The sequence below is a fragment of the Guillardia theta genome (assembly GCF_000315625.1).
Source record: "Guillardia theta CCMP2712 unplaced genomic scaffold GUITHscaffold_68, whole genome shotgun sequence".
Classification (NCBI taxonomy): domain Eukaryota; class Cryptophyceae; order Pyrenomonadales; family Geminigeraceae; genus Guillardia; species Guillardia theta.
In genome coordinates this window covers 40,421-62,355 of record NW_005434606.1, presented here as the reverse complement: position 1 = coordinate 62,355, position 21,935 = coordinate 40,421, and the positions used below count along the sequence as shown (strand labels likewise).

At 54.5% G+C, this 21,935-nt stretch overlaps 3 protein-coding genes across 3 annotated transcripts in view; all 3 read left to right on the top strand.

Annotated features, from left to right (window-relative positions):
• Positions 1–1,667: 1,667 nt before the first annotated feature.
• On the top strand, positions 1,668–14,108 carry GUITHDRAFT_142802 (hypothetical protein; the record flags this gene model as incomplete). Its single annotated transcript, XM_005827220.1, has 4 exons — positions 1,668–3,624; positions 3,732–8,389; positions 8,437–8,559; positions 8,607–14,108. The coding sequence occupies 4 exons, from the start codon at positions 1,668–1,670 to the stop codon at positions 14,106–14,108; spliced, it is 12,240 nt and encodes a 4,079-aa protein (XP_005827277.1).
• A 1,369-nt stretch (positions 14,109–15,477) lies between these two features.
• GUITHDRAFT_113539 (hypothetical protein) lies at positions 15,478–15,735 on the top strand (the record flags this gene model as incomplete). Its single annotated transcript, XM_005827219.1, has 1 exon — positions 15,478–15,735. One exon carries the CDS (start codon positions 15,478–15,480, stop codon positions 15,733–15,735), a length of 258 nt encoding a protein of 85 aa, XP_005827276.1.
• Positions 15,736–18,608: 2,873 nt separating this feature from the next.
• GUITHDRAFT_113538 (hypothetical protein) overlaps positions 18,609–21,935 on the top strand; it is a gene marked incomplete at both ends in the record, with an annotated part of 5,560 nt that continues 2,233 nt past the window's right edge. Inside the window, 8 exons of the mRNA XM_005827218.1 lie at positions 18,609–19,091; positions 19,212–19,324; positions 19,378–19,423; positions 19,713–20,662; positions 20,760–20,958; positions 21,110–21,232; positions 21,281–21,331; positions 21,814–21,871. Coding sequence (XP_005827275.1) covers positions 18,609–19,091; positions 19,212–19,324; positions 19,378–19,423; positions 19,713–20,662; positions 20,760–20,958; positions 21,110–21,232; positions 21,281–21,331; positions 21,814–21,871 — 2,023 coding nt within the window. The remainder of the gene's footprint in view (positions 19,092–19,211; positions 19,325–19,377; positions 19,424–19,712; positions 20,663–20,759; positions 20,959–21,109; positions 21,233–21,280; positions 21,332–21,813; positions 21,872–21,935) is intronic.

The window sequence follows — 21,935 nt, the reverse complement described above, 5'->3', positions numbered from 1 at the left end:
CAGACTTCTCAGTTTCGCCGAGAAAAGTGCAATGGATCGGGACAAAGACATCTCCGGACGATTGAAAATGTCACAGATGACTTGTGATGAAAATTCATCCGACGTGAGCACGTCACAGAAACGTATTGGGCCAGTCACATTACCTTTAGATCCCTCCAGCACGACTACAGAACAGTTCCTGTCTGTGTCAAACACCAATTCCAGTTTTTGGCGAACTAGCTTGATATCATTGCTCATCAGATTTTGAGAACACCAAGAGCAAAATGCATGAGACAAGCCATTGGAAGAAGCAAACTCCGATGCCCCCCGAACAATACAGATATTTAAATCAACTTTTTTCGGCAGGGAAAGCTGGAATTCTCTACTCTGAGTACCGTCATGAAAACTGACAGAACAATTGTAGTATTTCATCAATACTTCTGCCAAACTTTGCAAGAGTCCTTTGCCCTTCAGCCTATAAAGCACGAAAGATTTATTCTTTACGTCGATCGTGTCCCCTTCCACTGTGATTTTTGCGTCATCCGAGGAATTTACTTGAGAAAACAGGAAGAGAATCGACGGCATGGGTCTAGTTGCTCTGAGTTAAGGACTAGCCTTATCAGTGTGCGTGCATTGCTTCCTTGGGTCCTCTGCGCTTCTTCTCCAGCATCTGTTCACAGATCATCATCAGAAGCAAGCATCCACACTTTCACTCCTCTCTTCTCACTCGCTACTCCTCCCTCCTCTCCTCCCCCCCTCTACGACATCCCGAAATCCACCCGCACCCACCTAGCTCGCATCCATCCACCCCCACCCCTGTGGAACTACATTACCCCCACCCACCCCCTCCTCTTTACCAGGTTTTGACCCCCTGCTTGCTAGGCTCAACCAGAAATATGACAAGGTAAAAAAAACGATACCCCTACCCCCTAAGCAAAACCTTCCTAGCAACTCGCAACGGTTCAAGTTTGATTCCCAGCAACATGCAACGCTTGCGGACTCTACCCCCACCCACAAACCCACTTTGCTGCATTTCTGACTACCCGTACAAATTACCTCAAACACACCCCTTGTTGCTCCTTTCGTCGTACAACAAATATCGCTCCACCCTCTGCACTTTCACTCGTTCCTGAGCCACCCTCCCCCTCCCCCTTTCGTGTCCTCTCCCGCCTATAAATCTTCTCCTCTCCTCTCCTCTCCTCTCCTCTCCTCTTCTCTTATCCCCTCTCCTCCCCACCTATCGTGTCGTGTCGTGTCGTATCCTGTCCTGTCCCGTCCTGTCGTGTCCCGTCCCGTCCCGTCCTGTCCTGTCCTCTGCTGATTTTCTCCCCGTCCTTGCTTGATGTGTGCTGGATCTGCCTCTCTTCATCGTTCTTTGCTGACTTTTAGCTCTGCTCTTTTGCTCCTCTTCTGTCACGCTCTGCTTTCTCCCCTCCACATTTTCCTGCCTTTGATGGCCAAACCCTTTGATCCCTTCCCAATAGATCTGTTTGATTCTGTTCTGACTGATTGTTGAAAAGCACCCCTTGTTTCATCTCTTTACAACTAGAATGTGTTGTCTCTTCTGCGAACGTCTATGCATTTCCATACTCTCGCACACTGCTTCCTGAGAAAGTGAAAGCAAAAGACTACCAAAGACTGTACAGCGCATTTTCGATTTCTGAAAAATTTGTCTTATCCGACCTGACATGACGAATACAGCAGGTATGTCAGACGCATCCTTTTCGGACGCAGAGGACATTGATGGAGACATCAACTCGCAATCGGGCCGAAACGCTCTTCACAATGAAGCCACAGCTGTTCCGAGAGCACTGGCACCGAGCTCGAATGCACAAGGCAACAGACCTCCGGAGACGGGCTTCAATGAAGTATGGTTTACCAACACTCAGGCAATCTACTTGATGAATGTGAGGCAACGAGGCAAGGAAGCGTGCCTGTGGAGGGAGGCTCTCAAGTTCTGGCACTCTAGGATCCAGAACGCTCCCTATGAGAGGGTGAAGATCAGCGTTGCGCGGAAGGTCCTGGTGGCAGCGCGGCTGACTGGTCTGAATCAGCCGATCTACTACGAGACGTTTCGACGCCTGGGACCTCGAATCCTTGAGAATGAAGAGAGCAACATGGATAGTCTTCTAGAGGCGATGAGGCCTCTTCATTCCGATAGCAATTGGTACAGGAGGTTCTACGGTGCAGAAGATCGTTGGGACAGAGATTTTTTGAGCTATCATCTGGAAAAGCTGACTGGAGTCTCCACGTCGACTGAGAAGCACACAGAAGAGAAGTTTGGTTTCTCCATAGTGCACGTGAGGTCAAAGCGTTACCATCCTGTTGAAATGGCAGCCATACTCCGAGGTCTCGTTGGAACGACTCGTGACAAGATGCCTGGAGATCTTGATGCAAACTTGACCGAGGAATGGTTGAAACGTGCTGAGAAACTGGAGGACCTTCAGAATGATGAGCTGAACAACGTTTACACCGAGGTTCAGATGTTCATCATCCGGTGCATGGAACACTATTACCGAGCTCAACAATCTCTCGAGAGTGCCATGCGACGGGCCGCAGACGTCGGAGTGATTCCGTTTTGTAAGCTGGACAGTGTTGATCGCTATGACTTTGAAAACACCGAGCTTGACAGGTTTTACCATGACCATCCTGGCGGACAAGAGACTGCTACTCTAGAGCAGATCGAGGGATATGTGAATGAGGAGAAGCGAGTGTGGGATAAGTGGAAGTCGGTGCTGGACTTTGAAGGAGTGCCTGAACCACAGATCTTCAAGTTCCTTGACGACCTCAGTGCACCGTCGATGATGACGAATCTCACGAGCTACATCAAGGTTTACATGGAACGAAAGGTGAACCTGCGGGAGAATGCTCGGAGAGCCGGACGTCTGGCGTGTGTGCGGGAAGCAATCTTGGAGTCCCAGAAACAAGTGCAGGATGCCAAGACCATGCACGGCGAAGGAAGGCGCATTGCTGTGTTTGGGTACAAGATGGCACACAATGAGAAAAAGGGAGTCCCCGAGTCCGAAGAAAAGTCGGTAGTTGTCAGGATGGTCTCTTTGTACAGGAAGACAGACTCTAATGACTCTCGGCAAGAGCTGGACTCTCGTTTGTTTGAGATAGGCTTGAGCCTGTCTGGGAACTATCTGAACTTTGACCTCAGTGTTGAACATGACGATACGGTGGATGTCTTGAAGACTTGCGGTCTAGGGATAGAAACATCGGACTCAATCAGTTTCTATCAGTTCGTCAACCGTGACAAGCACTCTCCCAACGCCAAGACGGTCGAAGAGATCTTGTCGCAGACAAATCCGTCGACTCCAAAGTTCACTCACATCCTGCTTGTCCTCAACGACAAGAGATCGGAAGGCGGGTCCCATTTTCAAGACATCTCAGATGCAGGAAGCCGATTTCTGATAGACCTGCGCGAGGTTGGCAACGTCAAGACTGAGGGTGTTGGGTACAGTGCCTTGGCCGTGGAGCCGATCGCCTCAGTTTGTCAGGTTGGTGAATCAACCGAAGTCCTCCCCTTCTACCGTCTAGCTGTGCTGATGCCCCCGAGTGCCGTGTACCAGACTGGAACTGGCCGATTGACCGCGACAGCACCGCGAGGTCAAGGGTTCATGGAGAGTGCAGAAGTAATCGCAGGTATTGATATTCTAGCTCGAAGTTGTTGAATCAAAACGTCCTGATGTTCATGTTGTGATTGAAGTTTGTTTGTGAATGATGTCGATTTTCTGACTGTTGTGCTTCAGAGGTGCTTGGATTGAATGCCATCGATCGACAAAACATGACTCAAGATGATTATTCAAACTTGATCATGAAGGAGATTGAGAACAACGCGCTGGTTTTGTACTATGCCAGTGTCCAGCTGCTACACGCTGTCCACCCGGATCTTGCAAACTTGGTTACTAAGTTTTGGGAATCGAAGATGAAGGGGGCCTTCGAGAATCTGAACAGACTGAGTGTGACTGAGCAAGAGAGCAGAAGGATTGTGTTGAATCTGATCACCGCGGGGTCTTCCAACAGCTTTGAAAATGACAACTTCAATGTCGTGAGCCCTGAGGCTTCCGATGCAGACAGATCCGTGCATTTCGTTGGCATGAGGGCAAATCTCAACAAGAGGATCGCAATCGTCTCTGAAGATCACCTGACCTACTTGCCCACAATCATTTCTAAGGAAACTCACTTTGCACAAGAAGAAGTCTTTGTGGAGGAAAGCAATTTCGAGTCTCTCTTCTTGAAGCTCAAGCAAGCGAACCCAACTTCCATCACGTTCCTGTATGTGAACATCACTGGGAAGATCACGGCAGACCAGATGAATCAGCTCATTACGTTACCAGCTCCTGCCTTCAAGATGATCTTCCGGCACTCGAACAGCATACTCAAGCTGTTGGAATTCAGTCCGTCATTTAAAGACCTCATCTATCGTCCCGATAGCATCAGAGAATCTATTGACCAGAAATTCCTGCCCATTTCATTCTCAAGGCAATCTGCTGTCGGCTCCGTACTGAATGAAACCTACGATCGACTCTGTAAAACTCCTCAAGAGCTCTGCCGTTCGTATTGGTGCAAAGAGACTCCTCTCAAGTACGCCATGGAGTGCGGGAGGTGGCTACAGACTGTGAGGGAGTGGATGGACCAGCCTGTCTCTCAGGCGGACAAGATGGAAAGTTTCATTCGCATTCTAGTGTGCTCGGATCACAGCTGGACTGCTAATACTATTTATGAATCGGCGTATGAGGCTGTCAAAATACGACTGATCGATGCCGGAGACAGATCTAACTTTGACAACCTGAAGGAGTTCTTGTCTGAGAACTCAGAGCTTCGTATCACAGGCGCTCGGGCCGAGGAGAAGAATCGCCAGAAGAATGTGAACAGCTCGATCAAGTGCCCAACGATTATCCTTTCAAGAGCTTCGTTCCTCCCACAGAGAAAGCTCGAAGTCTTGATATCTCGGTGCTTCAAGTCGAACGTCAAGATCGTTCTGCTGGTTACATGCCCGCTTGTCAGCCTCTGCAGATTCAGAATCTATCAGGACAGTCGTTCGCCACCTACATGGATTCATGCTCCCATACTGACTCAAAGGAATAATATCTACCCGGAGAAGAATATTGACAAGTACGGGTTGATCTGCAGAGGTCTCAAGTTGATGTTCTCCTTAGATCACATCATTACTGATACCCAGAAAGGATTTATTGAAGAGTTCATGAGAGGAGGGATGCAGAATCTCAATCTACTGAACTTTCTTGACCAGAATGACGACTTGCTGAGAGTTGAGAACAAGCATGTCCTGGAGGAGATCTTCAGCAATCTGTCCAAGGCAGATCAGCCCATCATGGTACCTTGCAAAGTGCTGGAAGAGGAATGCAAAACTCTTGCTGGCCTCCTTGCACGGCATGTCAACCATTACATCCGATGCACATCTGAAAGTTGGACTGATGAGATGCCATTGATCTGCTTTGCGGACTTCTGTCGTCAACCTTGCGTTCGGTTCTTGAGCCAGCTGCATCGCATTGAGGCGTACATCCATTTTCTTTGTCAGAACACAGACGAAGGCAGCTCTCTAGTTCACAGGGAGAAGAACCTCCCTTTCGGCCTCCCCCTGATTCAAACGGCCAACCTGGGGGACGCCAATGTTCACTGTGCCAACAACCCCGGCAGGCTCTTGTGCGCTGAATTGTCTTACCATCAGTCACACCTCCATGATAACCGCTCCAAGTACCCCATGTACCTCGACCCCGGGAAGGGCGACGCCATCATCCGACACCAGGAGATTATGGAGCATCAGTCCATCGTGGGAGCGGAGCTGAACTGGGAGGAGATGTTTGTCAAGTGGCAGACAGGCCCTGAGCTCACCAGCGAAGTCTTCAAGCATATCTGCACGCACTCGCCCAGCCGAATCATGCTGCTGCTGAGTTTGAGCCCTTCCCAGATCGTGAACCTGACGCTGGGCAAGGATGGGATCCAGGAGATCGAGAGGGATTACTCTGCTTGCCAGGGACTGCTCCACAGCTTGCCGACTGACAAGTTCTACGTGCTGAGATCTCGAACGGCAGCTATCTGGTGGCTGCTACTGGTTTCTGGGTCCACTGCCGTGTTGACCAACGACTACTTCGAGGAGGACCAGATTCTGCTGCTGAAGAACGGCATCTTCTTTGAGACCAAGGGCTCCGATGATCAAGTAACGAGCGGTGAGAAGCTTCAATTGTACCTCTCGGTCGCAAGGGCGATGATCGCGCTGGATAAGGTGGAGACATTGAGCGAGCAGCATGCGATCAGAGACTTCATCATGTCTGAGAAGAACAAAGTTGAGATCAGCAAGATGCTGTCGGACCCGAGCCTCAGGATCGGTAGAGCTCTGATGAGCGTTTGCCTGTCCAAAGAAAACTTGACCAAGATACTCCAAGAGACATATGGGTCGGTGATGAAGAATATTCTTGGCGGGTGGCTGGAATGGGCTAAGGACGCAGACTCAGTTGCAATGGTGGACATGGTCAATACTTCCACGTCGATCGCAGCTCGGGTGAGGCCCAAGGCTCTCCTTCACCTTGTCAAGTCGGCTAATCCTCCGTACAAGCTCACCCTCTTCAGGGATGGGATCCTCGTGCCAAGTCTCGAAGCCATCAAGGCAGCGCATGGAGAGGAGAAGGCCTTCGATTTCTATGCAGAGTTCTTGAACGGGTTGTGCACGCAGCAGACTCGAGCTCTTGCTGTAGAGATGATTGAAGTTTTGTCCGAACATGGATTCGAACCGCCAGTGCTTTTCCCTTCTGACCTGATTCCTGAGCCTTGGTCCCTCATCTACAAGACCTTTGCCGATAACGAGTGTGCCAGGGACCTGATGCAGATGGCACTGTCCCACAAGTTCGACCTGCCGTTTGAAAGCTCCAAGAAGCTCTGCACGGTTTACATCATGCATTTCAAGAACAAGACGTTCGAGGAGGCTGACCTGCTGAAACACGTCGAGCTGCTGCACAACGAGCTCTCCAGGAGCACTATGTTTACCGTCATGAACGCTACACCAGAGGAGAGCAACGAGTCCTTCCTTGCCCTCCTTTGGTTCTGCTGGTGGGCCTGTCCTGCCCGGTCCCTGCAGCTGCGTCACAGCCCGCAGCCAGGAAGCTGGATGCTCTTCAAGAAAGTCGCTCGAGCAGCTGACCCTTCCTTCTCGTCGCTGCAGGGGCTGAGCAATCTTGCCAGGTTCACTCTTGCTCCTCACACGCTGCCAGCCAGCATGTTCAACGCGATCAAGCGCAACGTGATTGGCACGAAGAACCTCATCGAGAACGAGAACTACGTGGTCGGTCAGGCTCAGAAAGCAGGATGGCCCGTGTACAGTTTTAGGTGTCACTCCCGCCACCTTCCGAGGAGCTGTGTAGACTTCCTCATCAAGTCTATGGAGAACTCTCAGTTCCCTGGACTTCAATTCCAGGAGAAGGAGAAGTTCAGGCGTATGTTTCCTATCACAGACAAGGGCGTCACCCCAGAGCTTGTGCTGCACAACCTCAACATCCTCTTGCATATCGACGACACCCTCAACTCCATCGACGAGACCAAGATTCAGGAGCAGAGAGCGCAGATCTTCCTGACGGGCTTGGCTTGGTTCTATGCTGCAGGCATGTCTCTTGAAGACCTCGGGAAGATGAGTGGGAGTAGGCTGAAGCAAACTCTCAACAACAACCTCCTCAAGATGCGAAAGATATGGAGCCAGCCCAAGTTCACTACCGAGATGGTCTACTGTCCTCTTCCAGTGTACATGGATGTTCGCTTCCGGAGCGGCAAAGACAACATTCCGCTGTTCCAAGGCAACTCCGACAGCGAGAGCTTGACGATCCAGTGGCTGTTGACCCTTCTGCTGCAGTTCGATGTGAGAGACATGGGCCCCATCACCCGATACCTGCAGCACACGAAGAAGATCAGAGACGGGGAGACATACGACCAGAACTTTCCGCTCAAGTTGATGGAGGAGGTCATGGAGAGCATAGCTCATAAGCTTGAGCAGAAGTATTCACAAGTGGATTTCTCCGCTGAGTACAAAGACGACCCCGCAAACTTCCACGTCATCTTCGTGCTGGACGACTCTGGCTCCATGGCAGGGTCAGGTTGGGCAAGTCTCGTAGCTGCAGTTCGAACTTTCTTCAATATTCGTAAGACTGCAAGCGCAAAAGACATGATCTCTATGGTTGCCTTCAACTCATCTGCCAGGACTCTGTGCAAGAATATCACTCTAGACGATGCGCTAGCGAAGTTGGACGCTTACCTTGTTCTCAAAGGAGGGGGCACTTCATTCGGACCTGCTCTGAGCGAGGTCGACCGCATTTTGTCGCAGACGGACAACTCTCAGCTTCCTCCAGTCATTTTGTTCATGTCCGATGGCGACTCGCATGAGAACGGAGAGCGGGAGATGCAGGTCAAATTTTGTGTTCTCTACGCGTTGACCTCTAACAAGGTTTGCAGCTTCTCTACTCTAAATACTCGCAGTACGGCCTTCAAGTCAACACGCTTGCCTTCGGGACCTCGTTGCAGGTGGACAAGCTCAAGAGGCTGGCGGAATGTGGGCATGGGACCTTCCTGGAAGCGGTGTGTATGTGCTCGCAGCTCAATGTGACTTGACTAGTACATGGCAGATTGATGGATCAGCCTTGGAAGCAAAGTTTGCTGACGTGGCAACCAACCTCAAGGAGACCAGTAGGAATCCTGCGATTGCTCAGAGGGACTTCACTACGAATGAGGCTCAGATGCAAAGCAGAGTCGTCGAAGACATGGTGACCATCGCAGATTTCTTCTCACAGCTGCGATCATGTGACGGCGAGGCAATCATTCAAAGTTGCGTCCAAGGCTTGTGCTCGGGTCTGAAAAGATGTTCCGACAAGCTGCAGGTCACTGTAGCAGACACGCTGTACACGCTGATTGGGATCACCCCAGTGAACGAGGGGTTTGAGGTTGTGTGTATGCTTCGTGAGTGGCAAAGACAAAACATTGTCTACAGCTCGTCAGTTCTGAACGAGATTGAGTACATCGCAACGAACCTGTATGCGAAGTATGACTACAAGCAGCTGTCTCAAAGACTGTTGGATCTTGTGGGCAGCAAGAAGAGAAGGAATCACAAACACAAGCATTACGTGAGATGCCCGGCTCAAACCTTGCTGCCGCAAAAGATAGAGGATATCTTAAATGCTGGCAGAGAGTTGAAGATCTATGAGGATATTATCTTCAAGGAGGGCTTCGAGTTCCACACCTCCTCTGCGCCTGCGGTTGAGACTGCAGATCGAGGCAGCATGGCGCGAAGGAGGGCAAAGAACGTGGAGAACAAGAGGTTCGCCAACTTCGATCATGTTCGCGATCATGACAGGCAGAGCCCTCAAGTTCTTGTCGAGCGAAAGACGTTGACGCTCTTCAAGACCGCCTTCTCCTCCGATCGTCTCCGTCCCCAGCAGTCCAAGAGCTCGCGAGTGACCGGCAAGCTGCGAAGGGACATGAATCAGGCGGAGCGAACGATCTCAGCCCGCAAGCTGGTGAGCCTCAACATCAAGGACGGCTACGGCATCGTCCATATCGTGCCAGGACTGAACCCGGTCTTGCGAAGCCCCGGAGACTCACGAAAGATTCCTCTGTCGCAGCAGACCAACTTGCGGCGACGACAGCAGAAGAGCTTCGACGAGGCAGAGCTGGGGCAGCTCGCTGAGATAGAAGCCATCTTCTCCCACAACGGGGGAGCCTGGGAGCATCTCAACAACCTCCCGAGGTTGTCGACTATCACAGCCAAGGGGTTCTACCTGCGCAAGAACTTGGAAGGAGACTGGATGGTCTTGTTGGGAGCAGCATCTCTGGATAGCGCAAAGAACCCTCCTGTCTTCCTCTACACCTTGCTAGACGTCTGCAAGCTAGCAGTGCTCGACTTCGACGCTGCTGTTCTTGAAACGATCAAATCAATCGTCCAGATGTCGTACTTTGCTGCGCAGAAAGCTCGTGGCTGGGATGCAGATGAATTGAAGGAGATCGATCAGGTGCTGAATGAGCTCAGGCGTATTAGCGACGAGCAGGGGGAGGAAGAGAACTTGTTTTGCGATTACATCCGGTCCGAGAACATCGTCTGCGAAGCCATCCTGAGGATCATGGATGAGATCAAGGAGGATGACAACGGGCTGAACACGGTGCTGGAGTACCTGGATCTGCCGAGTTTGGAGCAGGATCTGAATGTCGAGAGCCAGTGCCTGACTCACCTGGGAGAGGCCATGTCCAACAACCTGTCGCTCATCGTCGGGATCAGAGACTGGGTGCCAAGGTCACAGATGGTGTTCACCTTGAAGTTGGCGGAGCATAATCAGAGCAGCTTCCTGGCAAGGTTGGACGATGCGAATGGAGGAGACGAGTTGGAAATCAACGAAGAGGTGGATGGAGAGCTGAGAATCAGCTTCGAAGCCAACAACGACGAGCCGTACCTTGTTCGGTTCGATAACGATGGGACGCGGAATGCCAACGCGGTGCTGAACAACCTGATCACGGCGCACGAGCACATCACCCAGCAGAAGTTCATGGAGCAGTCGGTGGAGTTTCTGACCTCCATCACCAGACGGAAGCGGCTGAACGCGCAGTCGGTCTGGACTCAGCACTTCGAAGACTCTGACTCGGAAGGGGAGGAGAAGCAGCAGGAGAAGGTCTACACGAAGAAGACCGATGACAACACCAAGCGTCTCATCGACTCGGCGAAGAAGGAGAGAAACCTCGGCCAAGGACAAGAGGAGAAAGTCACTTACATAGACGATGTGCATGACCTGCCGACAGATAACCCTGAGAGCAACTCCGGAACAGCTCAGAACTCCTTGTTCCCAGCCACCTGGGGCTACGGGAACAGAGTTTGCTCCAAGTTTGCCGTCATGTCTCTCTCAGGGGAGAAGGTTCCCTTGTATCAAGTTCAGATCGACGTCAAGAGGCTCAAAATCAAGTACAACGAGCGCGACGGGCTGCCGATAGTCTACGTGTTCCACAAGAGCCTCCTAGTCAAGTCGTTGGAACATTATCTCAAGGTCAAGACCAAGAAGTCGAACATCTCGGGAGACACGGACATATCAGAGCACATCTACGACCTGCTCTCTCACCGCAGTGACCTGCTCAGCTGGCTCTGCAATCTTGTCCGGTCACCCCTGCCAGAAGACGCCAAGTCTTGGTTCCTTAACCAGCTCGAAAAGGGCCCAACGACCGCGAGGGTCCCGTCGCTGTGCATCGAAGACAGCTCTTCCGGCAGCATAGGAGGAGACTTGAACCTGCTCGTCATCGCCCACTGTGTGGCGATCTCGCTGCCCTCCCCCAACCACTGCCTCTCGCTCTTCCAGAGGTCCTTCCATGTTCCTCCTCACTTCCTGCCGTTCTGCAAGCGCAAGAACGACCTGTACGGCGTGCACATCGTTCGTGGGGGCACGTTGGGAGAGCTGAAGAAGCACGGGGCCATCGTTGAAGTTTGCGATCTGGGATATGACGCGCTGACTCGATCGAAGGACAACGCGAGCATGTACCTGACCATCATCGGTCACTTCTCGGCCTACACTTGGCTGGTGTACGTGACCGGGCTTGACAGCATCGAGGACGCGCTGCTGAAATGGTTGGCGGAGTACACTCGGATACACCCGTGGCGGTTCGTGTACCTAGAGAACACGCAGACAAGCTGGAACTTCTCGGAGAACAGAGATCGGTGCGTGTATGAGTTTGCTCCTGCTCCTATTGAGAGGAGCATCCGGAATGAGGCAGACTTGCAGTCAGAGCACGTTGTCCGACTGCGCCCCACACACATTCAGCCCTACCCGAGGATGAAAGAGTCCATCGCCAAGTTCGAGGCTGTCAATGGCAAGCCTTTCTACAGCAGCTGGGAGAAGACCGAGAGGTTTGTGTCGGAGTTCTTCGGAGGGGAAGGGGGCAGTAAGAGCGAGAAAGACTTTGCCGACTACAGGACGTCGCTGAAAGACATCATGCTGGAAGCCAAGCCCTGCCTCGTCCTCCTCTGCTCTCCCCCTGGAGCAGGAAAGAGTTTCTTCTCCAACCAGATCGCAGAGGAGCTCAAGGGAAGGCATCAGATGTCCAAGGCCTTCATAGATGGTAGTGACGATCGGCTTGTCGACATGGCCCTGACGGAGATCCTCGAGTGCGAGATCGCGGACTCCTCGGCTCACCTCTTTCTCATAGTCGACGAGTTCCACATGCTCAAGGACGTCCACAAGGTTCAGCTCTTCCAGTGGCTGCGGCTCAACGTGCGAAGGCTCCACGTGCTGCTGATTGCCAACCGGAAGGACTCCCGAGACCTGGAGCACCTGAAACAGCTCAAGGAGGATGGAACCAAGATCGGCATCGAGCCCGAGCGCGTGGTCGACATCGTGACGCGTCTCGGAAACACCCTGCTGAGCGAGGTGATGGACGCCAAGAAGACCCGCAACGGCTCAGGGATCCGCAAGTGGATGCACTGCGCCCGGTGCATCTTTGGGGGCGAGGCCGTGTCCCTTCGAGGGATCGCCGAGCTCGAGGACATCTTGTCGCAGACCTCGTCCATCTCAGCTGAGAAGCTTGCTGGGTTCCTGCTGAACAAGGTTCCCACAGTGTCCACCATTACCGCACAGCAGTTCGCCGAGGCGTTCCTGGCGGCCATGGAGGGAGCGAAGAGGGGGGAGGACCCGATCCTCTCCATCACTCGGAGCCTCAAGGGGATGGTGGCCTCCATGTTTCAAGCGGCTCTCCTCACTGAGAACGCCGACAACCTCGGGATGGACTTCCCTGACTTCGTCTCCTTCGGCCTCGATCGCGCCTACGACGCTCCTCCTGCTCTGAGAATCGCGGCTTGGTGCTGCCACATGCGTGCGCAGGCGAGGAAGGACCCCGCATCAGGCGGGGTCGAGCGATGCAGCAAGATGGACGATCCGCAGGTCATGTTCGAGAACAAGCTCGTGGATCAGTGCGGGTTCCCGCTGCAGCTGGAGGTGGAGTGCAACAACGAGCTTGCCGAGGGCATCGCCTTCTCCTGGGGGGGCGACTACTCCAGGCTCGAAGACATCATCGATGCCGTCAAGCACGGACACTCGGTGGACTGGAACGACGTGCAGAACAAGTGCTGGAACACGGAGCCCGTGCAAGACAGCTCGCTGCTGGTGGAGCTGCTCTCCGTCTGCACCTCCCCTGCCAAGGTGCTTTCGGCACTCAAGAACGACAACCTGTGCTCGCTGCTCAAGAAGTCTTCTCCCTCCGACAGCCTCGCCATTGCCAAGGACATTCTCAAGTATCAGATCGGCATGGAGAACGCCGAGGAGGACAAGTACCTGAGCCCCTACCGCACAGCTCTGTGGATGACGATACTCTACGACAACTCGCTCGACTCTCCGCAAGCGCTGTTGAGGGCGATGGGTCAACCCGACGGCGGCAGCAGCGACAGGCCGACAGAGACTGAGAGCACGCTGGTCGACTGTCTGATCTGGGCGTCGACGCACATGCAGGACATGATCTCGTGCAAGATGAGCGACAACGCAGAGGAGAAGACTGTGTTTCTCATCCAGACGCTCGTGTCTCTCAGCAGGAAGATGATCCTAGCGGATGAGCCCATCGAGCGGATCTCCCGGCTCTGGGGGGGAATGTTTGCCCAGTTGCTCAGCTGCTCGGACGAGGAGGACCCGAGGCTGTCGTTCAACGACGTGCTACTGCACGTCGCTCTCTACTCGGAGGACTGCTACGACCTCTGGGAAGAACCTCTCCCCGCCCTCTGGGCTGTCGCCAAGGGGAAGGGGACAGCGTCGCAGATCACGGACTTGTGGAGCAAGCACAGGCAGCTGCTCTTCGGCAACAACGACGCCGAGCTGGGGGTGTGGAGGATCCTCCCCGAGAGCAGCAGCTCCATGCTGCATCCCAGGCTTGCGGGCGGCATCCTGTGCACAGACGGAGAGATCGACCTGCAGCTGCAGATGGCGATCCTCACCCGAGGAGGAGACGTCGACATGGAGTTCGTGGGGGTGACTGACAGGAACTACAACAACGCCATGAGGCTGCTGGGAGCAGCACTGGAGACTATCAGCAAGGACGACGTGAGCAAGGTGAACGTCAAGGACGGCAAGTTCCGCTCCCTCGTCATGGAGGCCTTGCAGAACCTACAGAACTAGCTACGGTGGTGCCTCCTTAAGTTCCTCCGCAGGCTCCCTCCTCCCTCCTCCCTCCTCCCTCCTCCCTCCTCCTTCATGCTCACTGTCAGCCTCTGGCCAGTGAACCCTCTCAGGCTCTTGATGTCTGATCGTTTGGAGATCGCTGAAAGTAAACTGAGCCTCGGAGTTTCGGTGGCAGGCTGCTTGTCGATAGCCTAGTTGTAGCTCGAGTCGCCCAGGCTACTAGGCTAGGCTCTACCGTAGTGTAGACCGCCGGATCACTCAGGTCACGGGCCTTCGGACTCCAGTATGACCGTCCCGAGTCCGTTCAACCGAGCCTATCGTTCGAGAGTCTTTTAGGCCGGCGGCTCGGCGGAGGCTCCGCCCCGATGCTGTCGGTTGGCAAGCCTGAAGTTCACGTCAGTTTCAAGTTCACGGTTGTCACTGACTGATCCGATGCCATCCCGGCCGCCCGGCCGGGCCGCGGGGCCGCGACGGACCGCGCGCCCTCTTCCGGCCTGAATTCGAGTCACTGGCCTTCAAGAGGCGCTGATCATCGGCGGACCGGGGGACCGCCAGGGCGCGGTGGCAACTTGCCTCAGACCGGGGCGGGGACCAGGCTCCGGGAGCGCGGCCTGCGACGACCGTCTCGGACTGACCGACCGTACTCACGGTGAGCCGCGCGCCGGGGGCTGGGCGGGCATGCCAGGCTAAGTGGCGTGAGACAAAAGAGGCCGGGCGCGGTCCGTCAGTGGCCTCTTCAACCGGTGATCCGGGCCCCCGGCCTCGCCGCCCGGGGGTCACAGTGACGGTGAACCGCGGCCGGGCCGCCGGCCCCCGGTGACCCGGGCCGCGGCCGGGGGTTGAACCCGCGGCGTGGCGCCGCCCGCCGCGCCGCGACGGGTGTCGGAGTCACGGTACCATCCGAGCACCCTCAGACTGGTACTGATTTTTACCTTAACTTTGAGTAAATGTTGGAGTGCCAGTAGTGTGACACGCTGACAGTAATCGGACTGAACTCCGAACTCGAAGCTCTCGGACGCGGACTCATGTGACCCCTCAGGCTCGTACCAGGTACGTACCGGCGCAAAGTACCGGCTCTTAAACTAAGGAAGATTCGAAAACAATACATTTCGAGTTTGACACCTGAACCGGCTAAAAGTATTCTTGTAAACTTTTTTTCCCTTTTCTCCATAAAAGTCTCAACAAGAGCGAACAAGAAAAGCCAGACATGCCCGTCAGCCAGGACGACATCTGCATCTCTTCCACCTTCCTATCCTCCTCCTCCTCCTCCTCCTCCTCTCCCCCCCCATCCTCTGCCAGTCACTTCTTTCCTGATTGTGGGAAATCTCCTTCCAGCTCTGTTCCAGCTGCACCTGTTCGCTCAGCTATGCAACGATCAGTGTCCCTCAACAACTTGTCTGAGCGATATTCCTGGGACGAGCATGTCGGGGCTCTTGGCATCGACAAGGATCGATTCGATCAGCTGTCAGACTGGAAGCGAAAAGCGCTTGGCTGCATCGCCAGATCGGTCAAGCGCATCTCAGAGGCACAAGACAACGAGGGCGGGAGCGTAGACGGGAAGTATCTGAGTTGCTGTGATGAAAGCTCAGATGGAGGAGATAGACTAGTACAAGTTAAGATATAAGATGTGAGGGAGGCACGGAATGGCAATGTATGATAACTGTCACTTGACGACACGCCATGTCGGGTTACAATAAGCACGTCGTTGAAATTCGTTATTTTTTTGGGATCTAAGAGCGAGGGAAAGGCAAACATTGTAAGCTACTGATCAGCATCGATGTTGTTGGATCAGCTTCAGTATGAAGCATCGGATTGAGCTGCATTATCAAACGAGCTTGCAAGTCTCTTGCTAAAGCGAGCTAGAATGTGTTTTCAACATTTAGGGGATTTTACTCTTAATACAACGTTCAGCCAGGTGTTGGTACACTCAAGACCACGCTGCCATTTTGTTGGTTTAATCCGCCTCATCGATTTGCTCCTTGTCTAATCTGACGTATATTTCATCTTTTAGCCCATACAATCATTCCAAGTGCTAATGCCCAAAATTCATTATAAGTGTCTGGAGCAAAGGAGGGACGAGCTTGCTATGTTTTAGCTAGCTCTTTCCTTGTCTTGGAGTTGTTGTCTTTGCTGTGTGTCACGCGTGTCTAGCATCTACACGGCAACCACTTTATTCATTTAACCCAGCATGCTCGTCATCGTTCGCCCTAGTAAAAATAGTATTCCATGAGCCTTAGATGAACTGTTGATGAAAGCAAACCCAATGAACTCATTCTTCGACAAATGATCTCATTCTTTGAAAGATGTGTAATGGACTCATTCACAGCAAAGGTCAAAGAACAGGTGGGACTCTTCCATCGCCTGTGTCCTCCTACCCTTATCCTCCTTTCCAGCTGTTGGCAGCACAAGCGCTCATACAGTACACCTCTAACGAGCCAGTGACAAGGGGAGGAGGCCTTGGCTGGTTGACGTCCAAAAGTTCGAGGAGCTGAAAAGTGTCAACACTGAGGGCAGAGCCATGAGTCTGAAGGCTCTCAGAGAAATCTCAAACAGCAATGCAAGCAAAGCAAGGAGAGCAATGCAAGTTACAGCCTATGGACCCTCTGTAAAAGCATGTAAGAGGATATACTCCCTCAAACTTGAACGCGCATGCTCACCCCCTCAGGCGCTTGCGCTTGCTTGCGCCCTCAGGCGTGACCATTTTGAAGCTACACTCACTCAAACCTCAACGATTCGGGTCCTCACCCACGGTTGACCCGCCAGGCGCCGCATGGGGCATATGAATCAAGAGATCGGAGGAATTCGTTGAACCGTCGCAATCATCGGCGGTCACGGACTTGAGGAGTCTGCCTGTCACGGAGTTGAGTTTCAAAGTTTAGGCTTCCAGCGCGGCGGGGTCCGGGAGCCTCCGGAGCCTCGGAGTCCCGGAGTCCCGTTGAATCGGTGACTCAGCCGCTGCTCGGAGCCGCCGCGCGGTGGCGGCGCGTGTGCAGTGCCGTGCAGCACCACTGAGACGCTCGTGATCCACTCATCTGACCGTCGGACGGTCCGATCCGATCTGATGAGTATCTTACGGCCGGCCGATCTGATCCTGGCTGGGTCCTGGGCCGGGGCCTGAGTCACTGGCCTGACCGGACCCGGTGACCCGGCGGCGTACGGTACTCTGAGCCTCAGTTCCGAAGACTGACGGCGGTGACCATCCGATCCGATTCAACCGAACCAGGCTTCCCAGTGCCGGAAAACACGTCGGTCCGATCGCTGTACTATAGTACCGTAGTACGGCGTGACGGTACGGTCACCATGATCGGATCGCCCGGCCCGGCCGCACCGGCCCGGCCGCCACGGGGTCACGGCCCGGTGAGGTCAAGCGCGATGCGAGCCGGGAGCCGCTAATATCAATCATGGCACCATTCTCGTTCACGGTTGCCCTCAGTTGAAACTACAGTGATGGGTCGCCGGGTCCGTCACCGGAACTGTCGTCCTACCCGACGGTCGCCGCGGCTCACTGCCCCGGGCCGGCGGCGGCGCGGCGCGCCCGCCGCCGCCCTGCGGCACGGGCCCGGGCCCGGGCCGCCGGGGCCGGCCGGCGGCCCTCAGGGCATAGTAGCCCGGGCTGCAGCCTCCGAGTGCCATAGACCCGGGCCCGGGGCCCGGCCCGCGGTCTCCGACCGGGCGGCCGGCCGGTCACGGCGCCGAGACTCATGATAAGACTTAGTGATCCGATGATTGTACGGTGTGCCGCCAATGGCCGCGGCACCGCGGCACCGCCGGGGCCGGTGACCCGTACGGTCCAAGCCTCGCCGGAGTCGGCCGGGCGATCACCCGGCAACGGCACTCAGCCGATCATTCACTACCGTACTCAGTCGGACTTGCAGTAAGCTACCTGAACGGAGTGCTACACTGTGACAGGCTACTTCTTTAATCAAAGTCTACTACTGAGTAGTCGCCGCGCTCCGGGCGGCCGCGTACGGGGGCCGGGCCGGGCCCGACGGATTAAGTTCGGCGTACGGTACGGTACTGAGGCTACTAACTTGGCTCACTGACTCAGTCAACCGTTGAACCCGGGACCGGCCGCCCCGGTCCGACCGAGGCGGCTCTTTTGCGTTAATAAAGACCAACGCGGTTTGACAGTGACCCCAGAACGGTCGGGCGGGCCCGAACCGTAAGCAAAGGCTTGAAGGGTGAGGTACTACCCCACTGTACGGAGTACGGCCGTATCAGTTACGTTTGGGGGACAGGAGTTGGCAGGATTTAACAGGATTGGGTTTGGTTCTCGCTGTCTTTTCTCTTCACGCCGTTTGGCCTGTGCGACTTACTTTGCTCACTAGTGTCAGGGTCAAGCCTCCTCGGAGTCGTCTCTCCTGATTGTCCTCGTACTGATTTTTAACTTAACTTTGAGTAATGACATACGGTATTACCTTTTTTGCTCTCTAGCTAGGGTTTAGAGCGACTAGAGTAGGGGTGGGGGGTGATACCTTCCAAAAAGGGAAAGGAGCCATGCGGACGAGAGGAAGAGAGCTGAAGGAAGACGAGGGTGTGGAGAAGGAGAAGAAGAGAGAGAAGAAAGACGAAGAAAACGAAATGAAGAAAGTTGCAATGACAAGAAGAAAGATAGTGGAAAACAAGAAGAGCTCGGTTGACGCCAAAATGGACGGGGGCTCGGCGCAGCCGAAAACAACGAACAAGGCAAGAAATGTAGGGACTAAGAAAGCTGTATCGCACAAAGACGAGGACGAAGGGGATAAGGCCAAAGGAAAAGAACAAGAAGTCCATTGCAAGGACATGTCTGCGATGAAGGGCGACGGAGCTTTCACAACAGCAGAGGATTGGACCAAGGTACGGATGACAGCCCTCCTAGATGCTGTCAGAGCAGAATCCTTCGGTGCGGCTCTTCTCGGCTCAGCTCCTGCGGGCCAAGACTCTAGCTACGTGTCGCTGCTGTGTGATCGCCTGTCAAACAAGTTCTACACATGCAAGCGGGTAAGTCGCTAGTGCATCTGCTGTTAAATTTTATGTTTTTTTTCTATTTCTTCAATCTCACAGCTTCTCTTTTACGTTGTCGGTGACTTCACACGATCTGTTAGTGAGTTTCTTGCTCAGGTACAAGAGAAACTCGACGAGTGGCAGGCGACGTATGGCTCCAACGAGGCCGCGTTCGAAAGATGCGAGCGGGAGGTTATGAAGAGCAAGGCCGCGTGCCGGCATGACAGCATGTAAGATATTCTGCCGGGTCTTCTTCTTGTAAGATGTGAAACTGCTTCATCAGGTGGAAGACGATCATTCCCGAGGAGGGGGAGGTGACGCAGAGCAAGGTAGGGCGACTCCGCTCCTCCTCCGCTCCTCATCCGCTCCTCCTCCCTTGTTCTCCCCAGGGATGTGCTCCGTCTCAACCACCACCATTACCACCACCACCACCACCACCACCACCTCCTCCTCCTCCTCCTCCTCCTCCTCCTCCTCCTCCTCCTCCTCCTCCTTGTTGTACTTCTCCTCCAACTTGACTCTTCCGCATCTCCTCTTCTGACTTCATCTTCCTTCTCCTGCTCCTCTGACTTTACTCCCACTCTTCTCTCCCAATTTTCGGTGAAACGGGTCATACAGGCAAAGCGCATGCATGTGGAGATCGAGGAAGTGCCTGCTGGAGTCAGTGCTGGAGTCAGTGCTGGAGTCAGTGCTGGAGTCAGTGCGTTCACGTCCAGTGCAGGAGAGGGGAAGAAGGAGAAATCTGAGAGGAGAGACAAGGAGAAAGCTGGAGCCAGGGACCAGCAGGAGGAGGAACCTTCAGCTCCTGCAGGAGGAAAGGAGCAAGGGGAAGAGCATAAGGAGCAGGAAAAGCAGCAGGAGCAGCAGGAGCAGGAGAGAAAGTCCAAGCGGAGGAAAGAGGCAGCCTCCTCGTCCTCTTCCTCTTCCGCATCTAAAGCAGCAGAAGCTGCTGCGTCATCGAGGAAAGATCCAATGCACACGGAAAGTGCTTGGGAGACTCCAGAGACGGTGGCGGCGGGGGAGAGTGGAGGAAGAAGGGGAGGGAACCGCGTGTCGCGCACCTCTCTTTTCGATGGCGATCAGGATCAAGGCCGAGTCGCCCAGCGCAAGCCGGTACAGAGAAAGCTTGCGCTCTCCTCCTCCCTCGTCCGCCCTCAGCCCTTCTCCTCCTCCTCCCCCGCCTCCTCGTCCGAGGACAAAACGTCGACCTTCTTCGCAACGGCAAAAGCGATGGTGCGAACAGCTGGAGGGAGCGGCGAGTACAGTAAACGTGACGAGTCCGGTGCTAACCTACGGACCTGCATGTCCTCACTGCTGGGTAAGCTATCAGGCAGCTCGAAGCCAGCTGGAGTCTATCAGGAGGCGCTGGACAGTGTTGTCTGCCAGCTGAGACGACAGATGTCCTCCTCTCCCTTGTCGTTCTCCTCCTCTTCTTCCTCTTCCTGCTCCACTTCCTCTTCCTCCAAGAAACTCTGCGGGTTGACGGAGCAGGCAGCTGAGGTCAGAAACATTCTCGAAGGCTGCATCCTCCGCAAAGCAAACGGATCTGCTCTTCTGCTGGGACCGAGGTGCGAGAAGAGGAAGAGATTCGGTTGCGGGAGAGAGCGAAAGGGGAGGGAATGGGAGGGAGGATTGCTGTTGAAGATGTCACTGACTTGGTGCTAGTGGGTCGGGCAAGACTTCGGTAGTGGAGGAGGTGCTGAAGCAGCTGCAGCGGGAGCATCCGTTCCCAGGTTTCCTCCTGGTCCGTCTCAACGGGCTGGTGCAGCGAACAGACGTGGAGGCGATGAGGGAGACGGCTAGGCAGCTCTACCTGCTAGACGAGCTCAATGCCGAGCACGAGTTCGAGTTCGAGCTCAAGCAGGTTAGAAGAGAGGGGGGGCAAGCAGTGAGGGCAAGGGGAGTAGGGACAGGAGGAGAAGCAAGAGAAGGAGGAGGAAGAGGAGGAAGAGGAGGAAGAGAGGTGGTGGTGGTGGTGGTGGCGGCGGCAGCAGCAGGCCTGACTGTCGCTCTAGATTCAGAACGCGGAGCACTCGATGAACTTCCTCTTTGAGCTGGTGAAGAGCTGCCGGCAACTATCTCAGCCGATCTTCTTCATCCTCGATGAGTTCCACATGTTTGCGGCCCATCCCCGCCAGGTCTGCCTGCCTCTTCCAGCTGACCTCCAGCACTAACTCGGCTGGCAGAGTCTCCTCTACAACCTGCTGGACCTGACGCAGTCGCCGAAGGCTCAAGTGGTGAGTGGGATGAGACAAGACGTAGAGGACTGTGTGAAGAGAGTCATGACTAACTGGAGGAGGAGGAGGAGGAGGAGGAGGAGGAGGAGGAGGAGGAGGACGAGGACGAGGACGAGGACGAGGAGGAGGAGGACGAGGACGAGGACGAGGACGAGGACGAGGATAAGAAAAAGGAGGAGGAGGACAAGACTCACTGGGACGCCCATAAGCCGTAGAAGTTGTTTGGCATCCTCCGTCATCTCCTTTGAGACCCTCACAGTCCTCTTAGCAAACTTCTCCACAGCCTGACCATGACTCGTCAGTTTCTCCGCTGCGACCAACGACAGCTGAGGCAGCAGCCAAGGAGAGGAGGAGAGGAGGATGAGGAGAGGATGTAGGATCACTCAAGGTACCTCTTCATCTCCCTCCTCCTTTGCCTTGGCCAAGGCAGCCTCTGACTCCTCCCTCCTCTCCTTCCTCTCCTCAAGCGTGTCCTTCTTCAGCTCGGGCGGCTTCCCGTCGAACACGTACAGAGGCTTAATCCCGCACTCCAGCATCTTGGTCGTTCGCATCAGCAGGCCGTTGATATGGCTTGTGACCTCTCCGGCGTCGTTGGTCAGCATCG